The sequence below is a fragment of the Coptis chinensis genome, chromosome 2 (genome assembly GCF_015680905.1).
Source record: "Coptis chinensis isolate HL-2020 chromosome 2, ASM1568090v1, whole genome shotgun sequence".
NCBI lineage: Eukaryota > Viridiplantae > Streptophyta > Magnoliopsida > Ranunculales > Ranunculaceae > Coptis > Coptis chinensis.
Genome location: NC_141457.1, coordinates 62479010 through 62491147, shown reverse-complemented (window position 1 = coordinate 62491147; position 12138 = coordinate 62479010). Strand labels below are relative to the sequence as shown.

The following is a 12138-nucleotide window of genomic DNA, read 5'->3' as shown; positions in this document are numbered from 1 at the left end:
TAGGAGCATCTTCAGTTATAACATTTTCTTACTATTTCCTGGAAGTCGTAGGAAACTATATTAATCTTGCGCAAGTAAAAATGCAGTCAGACAGCCCACAATGCTGTTTCACAAATTAAATTGTTTGGGGAAAAAACACATTTTTTTTCTTGGGATTAAAATATCAATAAATTGTTAGTGAGGTTAACGTGGGAATGTATACAAGTATACAACTCCTCTTATTAGTGCGAGATATATAGAAATCGATAGGCAAATCGAGAGACAAGCCGTGGAAATAATTAAATAAATATTTATATATATATATAAAAGGAGAGCCAAATAAATGATATACTACGCTCACGCCCCACTGCAATGCAGTATACTAGTACTTTTAACGTGCTTTTCAGGCATAATGGCATATAACCGTTAGAAACTAACGTAAGTCACTAATACACATGTCAAAATCAGGGATTCAATCCAATGGCCCAAAAAAAAAGTCGTTCGGGGGGTTGTTTTATAAGAGTTGGGTCCTCTTCTTCCACCTCTGCAAAAGCTAACAAAGAATCCAGAGATACAAGACGAACTAATTATCACGCACAAGAGGGGGGGGGGGATCGAGAAGAATCCTAAACGTACCGTACATAACATTCAAACCCACGGGCTCCACCGCCAAAGGTTGCTTCATTGATTGTAATTCAAAAAAATGTGAAGCCATTTGGAGAAGTAAGTGAGATTACAATTGATAGATTGATACTGATATAAAGTGTACACTTGTACTTCATGTATTTTGCTTCATAAAATAAAATATGTATATTTTTTTGATAGTAATCAAACATCTATCAAATTCGTAGCTAGCTAGTATTATGAGTCTAACTAATTTTTTTATGTTTTTTTTCCTTTCACAGAATGCACGCCTAAGTGTGATGGAATTGGGTCAGCCTGCTACGATCCAAGGTTTGCGGGTGGCGATGGAGTGCATGTTTTATTTCCATGGAAAAAAGAATGAGCATTTCAGCTTAGTTTATGACTTCAACTTACAAGTCAATGCTTGATTCATTAGACGTCGGCCCGAGGGAAGATCACGCGATAACACGTGAATCCAGGCAATTGGCATCATGTTCGGTTCCCACTCCTTCACTCTAGCAGCAAACAAGGTGGCCCGATGGAATGATCAAGTCGACCAAGTTCTCTTTACCTATGATACACGCCATTCCTAATGGAAGAAGGCTACCTCTCTACTTGGTCTGCCCCAGACAGTAGCCTCGCAGTTGAACGAACTGCAAAGCACAACAGTGTTATATTACTATGATATTGTCAGGTGTTGTTGAGATCTTTGTGAATGTTGTTTCTGTTACGGAAGAAGATCATCGAATTCACCATTACCAGATACCTTTGGACAACTGCTTTGCTCACTTGTTGATCTGTCTGAAAGTGTATGTAGAAGGTGTCCCTCCTTATTTCACCAATTTCATCAAGATCAACGAAATAAAAGATTAAGGAACAAGATTAGATTAGATCTTACGGACCAAGAAGAATATAGCACGTGGTGACTGTGAGAGGCACGTTGAGGGGTAATACCGCCATATTGAAAATACTGTCAGATTGACCGTGATCAATTTGGTCAGCTGATGGTCAATGCAAAAAAGTGTTACTATTTTCTAATTTTTTTTGAAATGTGATACCTTTCCGGTATAAAAATTGGTACCAAATTCTCCGAAAAAAACTCAAAACAGTACCAATTTTGTAATTACATTTTGTTTAGTTGGCTTGACACGTGTCATGCCTCTATTGGGCTCCTTGTGGCGTGGCTTGGCAATAGTGCCGAATGTGACAGGTCAGGAGTCACCACGCCACATTCGTTCTTTATAGTTTGTGAGTCGTTCTTGATTTGCAGTTGAGCTGAAGGTTAGTTGAGCATGGACAAAGGAGATCACTCGAAGAACATCCTCAAAAGCGAAGCTCTACTGCAGGTATATATCTCTCCTCTCCTAAGATAGAATTAATGATGTGATGCCGTGGAATATTATCAAGTTGATCATACTGAAAAAGAACAATTTATCAAACACTTATAAGTCTTTGCCTTCGGGGCATTATTGGGCTTAGTTACAACCTTAAAAGCAGATTTTACAAATACATCCTTCTTAATTAGTGTTACTTTATATCTGTGTTATTTAGGATATTCCTTTGTTGATTTGCAGTACATCTTAGAAACGAGTGTGTACCCTAGAGAACACAAGCAGCTCAAGGAAATCAGAGATATCACCGTTGAGAGATATGGAGAGGTGTAAGTGTTTCACATTTACACACAATTATTTTATTAGAGGAGTCTGATACTGGGTACAAAATGATTGATTCTGGTTCGATTTTTTGTTCCTCATTCAGCATCATATATTACAAACTTGGAATAATTATTCGCATACTCAAAAATGTTGAGGAATAAAAATGGTAACTTTGAAGATTGATTCTTGTTGCAGGGCCGTAATGGAAGTACCTGGTGATGAGGGCCAGTTGCTGTCAATGCTATTAAAGCTGATGAATGCTAAGAGGACCATTGAAATTGGAGTCTTTACTGGTTATTCACTCCTAGCCACTGCTCTTGCATTGCCTGAAGACGGCAAGGTTGGTGACCGCAAATCTTCCATGTTAAAATATAAAAACGAGTAGCAGGAAAGATATGCCCTTTTACAAGTATGTCAGGCATCGAAAGAGTTGAGTTACCCTTTGATATTCACCTTAAGAATACCACTTAGATTGTAGAAATTTTGTTTCTAAGGGAAATATTGGTACACACAAAAACCAAAATTTTAATCAAATTTTGCATGAAATTTGGCTCAATGCAATGGGCCCATATAATAAAAGCTCAGCCAGAGTGTTTTAGGATTTCTCGGGTTTAAGGAGGTAATATTATTATATATAGGTTGGGAGCCTCCTTGTAAGTCACTTGGGTTATTTTGGATTATGAGTTTATAAATAAAAGGGTTATCTTTATGTGTTTACCGTTTGGAGATTTGGGTTATGTTAATGGTGTGCGTAAATTGATTGAAGCTTCCACCAATCAAATCACATCAAATGTTCATGTGTATGAAACATTGAAAGGCATGTCTTCAGCAGGTAAAGAGCAAGTGTGCAACTTTCCAAACACCAAAGTACATGAAAATCATAATATTATGTGTAGGCCAGAAAAAGGTCTACATTTCAGGGAAGTACACTTACTAAGATGAAATTAAAAACTATCCATGATCATGAGCTGTAAGCAGTTTTGGACTAAACAAACACATAGCAAATCTAATACTCAAAGTGAATCTACAAAGATGGTCTGTAAGAGGGGGTAATATATTAAAATGAGCAACATCGTCGCCTGGCAAATGATTTATAGAACCAAAATTTCAACTTTCACACTTACTGGGAAGATTGTGATCAACATGTGATTTCTCCGTATGAGTAGTATTTATCTGCTTCATTTTATTGTGAAGCAAAACAATAGAGCCAATTTTGTTTATTCTAACAACCCTTTTCTGTTGGCAGATAATAGCAATAGACATGAACAGAGAAGCTTATGAAATTGGTTTGCCTTCTATTAAAAAGGCTGGTGTAGAACACAAGATCAAGTTTATCCAATCTGATGCCATAACTGCTCTAGACCAAATGTTGATAAATGTAAGCTAATGGTTATGTGATCGTCATTTTTTTTTTTATATAATTTTTTTTATTTATTTATCGTGTTTCTTATTGTCTGTATTTAATATGACTGCACACATAGGCAAAAAATATTTGTGATCGGTTGTTTGTTTGACAAAGTTTTAATATTCTTTTGTGGAAGGGTGAGAATGAAGCAAACTTCGATTTTGCCTTTGTAGACGCGGACAAGATAAATTATTTGAACTATCACGAAAAATTATTGAAACTGGTTAAGGTGGGAGGAGTCATTGGGTATGATAACACTTTGTGGAGTGGATCAGTTGCACTCAAAGAAGGTGATGAGATTCCAGAATTTCTCAAGGCATCGATAGAACCTACAAAGAAGCTTAACAACTACTTGGCATCTGATCCGCGTATTGAATTATCACACGTTTCTATTGGAGATGGTCTCGCCCTCTGCAGGCGTCTCTATTAATATGTGTAAACGCCGAAGATATCTCTGTAAGTACTTCTGCACCAAATTCACTATGGTTACAACATTCTAAATGTTTCAAAAGATATAATGACTGGAATTCAAGTTAAATTATGTAGCTGATTTGAAGCGACTTCCTTATCTTAAATGTTAATACGGGTCAGCCCGCCACTGCCCCTGCCTTCAGATCTATGAGGGTGAAGGACTGTGTTGAAGCCTTGAAGGGTTGCCTTTTCACCAAATTTATACAATTTTTATACACTCGTAATTGAGTTTGTGACTATAATTATATTGTTGATTGTGGTCTGGGTCTGATGAATTTTACTGACATCAATATTCCCTGTTTATCTAAGGCAGCTTGGAGACTCTTGACCAATAACAACTTTCTTCTTTTTCAGCTTCTTAGAGCTAAGTACTTGAAAGATGGCATCTGAGATTCCTTGCTTGGTGAATAGCACATAATGGACTGCCTATTCGAGGAATCCTGTATGCTAGAAACATTATCTTGATCTACCCCTCTTTGTACCTTGTGTGGTCTTGAGCCTGAGTCTATTGAACATCTCTCATATCTTTTTTTTATTTTTTATTGGCAAGTCTGTTTTAAATGAGATCAGTAACTCTTTTATGCTGGCGGAATCGAGCCCCAAACCTCTGATATCATCACCCAAAGATTTTACCGACTTTGCTAGTCGGCACCTGCAACATCTCTCATATCTTGCAATATCATCAAGCCTATTTGGACTGATTTTAAGAAAACTGGTGGTAGTCTCTGCTCCTTTAACCACAAGATCAAATGGATCTCATCTAGCCATTCTCACCTCAAAAACTCTGATAAAATTCATTTCATGTACATTCTCAAGTCTATATAGAAGCTTAGAAACAACCATTGTTCCCTATTACTCTAAATTCTACACGCAGGTATGCCTTTAATTTAGAGAAAGAGTTTGAAGCAGCCAATCCACTTACCTTGGTCAACTGGCTTTATAAAAAATAACTGTATGGAGCTATGTCCCCTAATCACCTTTTTGCAGGTACGGGAGCTATTTATAGAGATCAAGAAGGGCGGCTTTGCTAAAAGTACTAAGTGCAGGACCATGGTCGTGGTGGAGCTGTGTGCATACTTAATGGAATTTGTGCAACAGTGTTGGTCGGCTTTAACAACATCATGGTACCGCAGTTACATAAATTGGATACTTGAATAAATGAAGTGGCTCCTCGCTGACGGCCTTAAGAATCTGGTTAATCTAAAATACTTTAAAGATTACGCCTCTTATATACAGTGGGGCAATAGTATTTTATTATTTTTTTAATGTATCTCTTGGTTACTTGGTCATTTGTTATTTGCCCATCTATTTTTTGATATTTACCTCATTTATCCTATTTAAAAGAGAGAGAGAACAGTTGTTAGGCATAAAAGAGAGAAAGATATGGTTGGATGAAGAGAGGAAAATCTGGTTAATGTTATTATAAGTTATAAGAAACTTTTGGGTGAATGTATTACTGTGTTTGAATATTGTGAAGCTAGAAGTGCTACTTGCAACTTTGTAAACAGGTGATTTGATGTGCCACCGGAGTGCTTATCTAATATTTCTTGTTTTGTGATTTTGTTGCTCAAACTTGTTCCTGATAACAAGATATGCTTCTTTAGGGCGAAAAAAAACTATTGGAACAATAATTCATGGTGTTAATGGACTTGTGGAGGTTATCCCACATTCCCACCTAAAAGAAAATCTCGACGAGGCAGTAAGAGTTGCCATATGATAAAGGAAGGGTAATCTTAAATACACTCCATTTCTAAGAGCACTCACTATAAAAAATAGTGGTAATTTCCTATTGTCTTTAACTAACCAATTTGCATTATCCAACTCTATACACTATCAAAATACACTATCCTTTTCTAATTATCTACATTCAACTCAATTTTCTTTGACTTAACTTAATTCAATTCAATTTTTCTCTACTTCTCAACTCTCAATACCTCTACATTTTAACTTTCAAATGGAGTATGTATAATTATCCAACTCTAAAATGAGCGATTTATCGCAATACAACTACCCACATCTCAATGTCGAATAAATTGAAGATTATATGATGCTAGAAGAACCAATTGAACATGAAAAGGAAGAAATTGGAGATTAATGTAATTGAAATTGTCTAATGTCATTGAAACTAAATGGATTACGATAGTTTGAATCTTAGATTTCAAAATAAATTTTGTGTAATCTTGATGTATATGCTATTTTGAGGAACGGTAACACATTGTCGTAAAATACCATAAACCACAGTAACGGGTTACTGAAACATAACTATAAATTACAACGTTGGATTACCATTTACCAAGTAAATATACAACAAATAGACACCGAAAATTCTTAAACCATTCGGTATCTTGTTGTTGTGTTGTCAAATTCCAATATTTAAATGTTTCATCATCTATTTGATAATAATTTGATTAATAATTAGCATATTTTAATTTATTTGTAGTTGTTTTAGGTGATAACTTAGTTCCAACAAGTAGAAAACATTTAGGTTATAGTTTTTTATTTTCGAATTGGTAGTAATTGTACATGTCTCTAGAGTTTAGGGTTTGAATAAATACAATTCTAACTAGACTTTGAATCTAACATCTAAATTTTTACCAACAAATTAAAATTGGATTATATGATATAATTTAAACCCATTCTCCAATCTATAATAAAACGTTTAGGTTATAATTTTTTATTTCGGAATTGGTAGCAACTATACTTATGTCTAGGGTTTAGAGTTTGAATTAATACAGTTCTAACTACACTTTGAATCTAATATCTAAATTTTTACCAATATATTAAAATTGGATTAGACGATATAATTATTTAAATTAACCCGTTCTCCAATCTATAATAAAACGTTTGGACTGTAATTTTTTATTTCAGAATTAGTAGCAACTTTACTTATGTTTAGGGTTTAGGGTTTATGGTTTGAAACAGTACATTTCTAACTAGACTTTATTTGAATCGATTTAACATCTAAATTTTTACCAACAAATTAAAGTTTGATTAAATGATATAATTTAAACCCATTTTCCATTCCATAATAAAACATTTTGGTTATTATTTATATTTTTAGAGTTGGTATGTAGCAACTGTACATATGTTTAGGGTTTAGCCAATACAGTTCTAACTATATTTTGAATTTAGTATCTAACATCTAGTACATTTAGAAGTTAATATTCATTATTTAATCTAACACCTATTTTATTATTATTATTATTATTTTTAATTTATAATAGTATCAAAATTTGAGATTCCTCAATATTCCCAATTTAGGGTTTATGGTTTAGGGTTGAGAGTTAGACATCTCGATATTTCAATATTTCACCCAATTATTTCAATATAAATTCAATATTTCACTCAATTATTTCAATAAAAATTCAATATTTCACCCTATTGTCCTTAACTAATATACACTATCAAAATCCACAACCTTAAAATACAACTACACTCTTCTCATTCTCCAATCATCTACATCTATACTCTTAACTCAACTCAACTTTTCTCTACTTCTCAACTCTCAATATATTCACCTCTTACCTCATCTCAAATGGAAGATCCATCATTACCCAACTCTTATATTGGTAAAGAAATAACATCCTAGAATGCGCTTGAAGAAATAACAATTTGTACACATTGATAACTACATGGCCCTCTAATAGTCACTAGGAAATCCCAGAAAACATACCAATTCTCACTATTTTAGATTGAATGATACCACAGCAAAAATAATAGGCACACATTTGAAATAACTGTCCATCTTAATCTCTAGAACTGTATATTAGAGAATGTTGCATTAACATCTTTATAAATTAGAAGCAACATAATCAAAGATCTCCCGCAAAAGAGAAACCAACCATTATAAAGCTTACATCAAATCCTATGCAATTGTTTTCTTGCTTACAACACGAACTAGGACAAACCCAAGCCAAAGGAGCAATCCCATGAATAATCTGTTAATCCCAAAGTGAAAATGGCAAGATCCCTCTACGTTTCTTACTCTAAGTTGGAAAATTCCCCCAAGATTTTTGTTTTTTTTACAGGTAAAGACATATTATGATAAAAATGTTTTTGTGGTATTATAATGAGAGGGGTAACTCCCCAAGGCTTTATATGCAAATTGGAAGTGAGAGGTGCTAATACTATCTATTCTTACTTTTAAACCATATATAATTCACTCATCCTTATGTGTAAACCTACTAAGAGAAATGTGGATGCATACCTGAGACTCAAATCACCACTACCAAAATCCAATTTTTCCAAAAAACAAAATGAAAACTCCAAACACTTGTCCACAACCGCAACAACTAGTTTATCCGTTTGCTCGATTGTTTCACCAAAAACAAAATCACAAAACTTCAATTCCACATATACAATCACACTAAAAAAAATTATCATGAAAATGAAATAAAAAAAGAGTTACGTACATGTAAGAGATCAAGAAACAAATAGAAAAGAGTTGATGATGAAAAGCAAAGTATGAATCTGTGAAGAATTCCACCTCTCAAAACCGAACTTTTTATTATTATTATTAATTCCACTCAACCATTTCACCAAACAAACACACAGCTTCTCCACAACGCTCATTCTGCACATAACTAGAAAACAACACATTCCACGAAACAACATTCCTCTCAACAATCTCATCAAAAAATCTCCACAAATCCAATAACTCACCACATTTCGCATACATAACAACCAAAGTATTGGCAACAAACACATCCGAAATATACCCACTATTCACCACAACCCCATGAATCTGTCTTTCTATCCTTAAGTCCTTAACAATAGAACACACGCTTTAAGAACACTAGAAAACGCAAACTGATTACACTCAACACCCAACCTATACATTTCAACAAACCCCAAAACCCCTTCTTCACAAATTGTACCAATTTGGTTTTAAACTTTGAAGTGGTTGTTAGTCCATTAGTTTGCAAACTCAATTGGAAATTTATGTCAACAAACGACACAATTTGTACAGTCCATCGAAATTTAGCACACGACCTGCAGAAAATTCACCCGCCAACTTATTTTTAGCAGCTGCTAAATGCTAGATAAGGCCACAAATTTGGCTGGATATACGTATCACATCAAGCTTTAAAAAAGAAAACAAACTCCATACCCTAAAAATGATTGTAGCAACCCAATTTATGATGGCCGGTGGTTCGGCGGATGATGGATCCAGAAAGAGGACATACGGTGGGGTGGGAGGCATTCTAGAAGGGCCGCGGACATAGGAGTCGAGCATGAAGGCTGAGAACCGATAGTGGAAAGCCGCGACTTGAATGGATAGCTGACCTGGAGTTGTACCATCGGGACACGTGCCCAGCAGGAGCAAGGGGAAAACCCTAGGGTCGTACGGGAACCCTCCACTCGACAATCGATGGACCGAGAGATGGAGGGACAGGTGGAAGGCCTAAGAGAGAGGTGAGGGATTATAAATAGAACATGAGAGGAAGAGAGAAAGATAGGTCACAACATTTGGCGCCGTTTGTGGGGAACGAGAGTGAAAAATAGTGAGATGGCGACAAAAAGAAGAGTGGGTCGACCGAAAAAGGCGACGGTCACTGAGATGGATGTGGAGTCAGTAAGGAGTGAAGGGGAAGAGCAAGATAGGGAAGAGACAGTAATGTCAGAGGCGGAGGAAACAAGGTTGTTGCATGAGGAGATAGCAAGGTTGAAGGAAGAAAATGAGGGGTTAAGGAGAGAGAAAGACAATAGAGGAGTCGGAAAGGGAGGTGTCGGGAGCAGATAAAGAGGAGGAAGGGGGGACAGATGCGGAAGAGCAGACGGTGGTGGGGCTCACCAAGGAGCAAGTCAGAGAAATGATTGCCAGCGATCTGAAAGCTAGTCTGGAACAGGCCAAGGGCATGGGAGGCGCGGCAAGTCAAGTGGTGGCAGGGTTGAACCGCAACCCACTGGCGGACGCGATCTGGAAGTCAGAGGTGCTGAAGAGATTCAACCAGCCAAGGTTTGAGAGGTATGATGGGACTGGAGACCCCGCGGACCATATTCATCACTTCCGGCAGCAGATGCCACTGTGGCAGAGCCACAGTATGATGGGCTGAGATGTATGATGTTCCCGGCAAGCTTAAAAGGGGGAGCATCTGACTGGTATTACAGATTACCTTATAAGAGTATTAATAGCTTTCAGGAGTTGGAGCAGGCATTCATTGACCATTTTATACACCAGAAGAAGCGTGTTGTGGACATCGCAACCTTGTTCAATGTAAGACAAAGGTCCGCTGAATCGGTGAGGGACTTCTTGTGTAGGTTCAAGGCAGAGACCTTGAAAGTGGAGAATCTGGACGAAAGGACGGCAGTGATAGCTTTCGAGAGAGGATTGCTCCCGGGAACGAGGGTACATGAGTCAGTAGCCAAGAATGAAATTGCAACATTACAGGATTTATACCCGAGGGTGGAGAAGTACATCAGGTACGAAGACACCATGTAGAAGGAGGTGAGAAGGCCGGGAAGGCGATATATCATTTGGAAAAGGCGAGGGCGTCCACCGATATGAGTCCTCGGACAAAAGAGGCAGCGGATACCGAGGATATTCGTCGCGACCCGAGAGGAGCAGAGAAGAGGCTAGGAGGGAGAGTCGAGACAAAAATCCCTATCGCGAGGTAGAACAAGTGCCGCTGAACAAGTCGTTGAGCGAGATACTACCGTTGATTCAGAATTTGCAGGGGTATGAGGGTCCGCGAACTAAACCAGTGGAGGCACAAGGCAGACCCTATTGCGCCTATCATCAAATACATAACCATGAGACGGACGGCTGCTACGCGTTGAGATGGTTGACTCAGAGGATGATAGGAAAGGGGTTGTTGAAGGAGTTTATAACGGAAGAGGAAAAAGTAGAGCAAGCACCGACCCAGGGGAGGATATTGGGGACGATCAACGTAATCTTCAGTGGAGAGATATTGAGCCACAATGCACACCGAGATAGGATACGGCGGGCGGCGAGCATACAGCAGGTCCACAAATCAGCAGGACATTCGCAGGCGACCTCCTGGTCCGCGAATGGAAGGAGAAGCATAATGTTCACCGACGCGGACGGTCAGGCAATCGATTCCCCGCATGAGGATGCGTTGGTGATCACAGTGGCGATGGGAAATTACATGGTAAAGAGGGTGTTAGTGGACTACGGCAGTGCGGTAGATTTACTATTTAGAGGGACAATGGAGGAAATGAAGATAGAAAGGAAGCAGTTGAGGCCCTCACTGACAAATTTGTATGGGTTCAATGGAAGCATGACGGAACCTTTAGGGGAGCTTCTGCTCCCAGTGACCACGGGACCAGTTACAGTGTTCTCGAGGTTCAAAGTGGTGGATGCCGACTCGCAATACAACGCCATCTTGGGAAGGAGGTGGATTCACGAGATGAAAGCGGTCCCTTCTACATACTACCAAGTGATCCGATTCCCTACTCCTACCGGGGTATATGAGGTCCATGGGGAATCGGTGATGACCCAAAAACAAATACCGAGTACAGTGAAGAGATTGATCCGCGGATCAGAGGAAGAGACTTCGCGTTCCAGGAAGAGGCAAGCATAGCAATTACAGTGCACCGTCGGGGAGGGGTCGGCGGAGTCAATAGAGGGACCGAAGACCTTGGATGAGATAGAAGTAGTGAATTTAGGGGAAGGCGACGAGGAGAAGTTCACATTAGTAGGTTCCAGTTTGTCTGAGGAATGGAAGGTTAAGTTAGTACAGTTTTTGTCTGCTAATAAAGATGTGTTTGCGTGGACGATTGAGGAGGTCACCCGATTAGACCAAAGTACGCCGAAGGAATTCGCGAGGTTGAAGGGGGCAGGTATAATACGAGAGGTGTCGTTTACGAACTGGTTGTCAAATGTGGTTGTGGTGCCTAAGAAGAATGGCAAGGTACATATGTGTGTTGACTTCACTGACGTGAATTTAGAATGTCCTAAAGACAGCTACCCCATGCCGAGAGTAGACGAGCTGGTGGATAGAACCGCAGGGTTTAAAATATTTTCTTTCATGGACGCATCAA

The 12138-nt window shown here is 38.2% G+C and overlaps 2 protein-coding genes across 3 annotated transcripts; both read left to right on the top strand.

Annotated features, from left to right (window-relative positions):
- The first annotated feature begins 1753 nt into the window (after positions 1 to 1753).
- On the top strand, positions 1754 to 5692 carry LOC147517042 (flavonoid 3',5'-methyltransferase-like). Of its 2 annotated transcripts, none has more exons than XM_086589462.1 (6): positions 1754 to 1949; positions 2178 to 2263; positions 2454 to 2598; positions 3505 to 3636; positions 3800 to 4119; positions 5122 to 5692. In XM_086589462.1, exons 1-5 carry the CDS (start codon positions 1896 to 1898, stop codon positions 4091 to 4093), a joined length of 711 nt encoding a protein of 236 aa, XP_086445588.1. In that variant the 5' UTR covers positions 1754 to 1895; the 3' UTR covers positions 4094 to 4119; positions 5122 to 5692. The 2 variants fall into 2 exon arrangements, with proteins under 2 accessions (XP_086445588.1, XP_086445589.1); XM_086589463.1 differs by lacking the exon at positions 5122 to 5692 and adding an exon at positions 4489 to 4753.
- Positions 5693 to 10931: 5239 nt separating this feature from the next.
- Positions 10932 to 11678, top strand: LOC147517041 (uncharacterized). Its single transcript, XM_086593455.1, has one exon. It carries the CDS (start codon positions 10932 to 10934, stop codon positions 11676 to 11678), a length of 747 nt encoding a protein of 248 aa, XP_086449581.1.
- Positions 11679 to 12138: the final 460 nt, after the last annotated feature.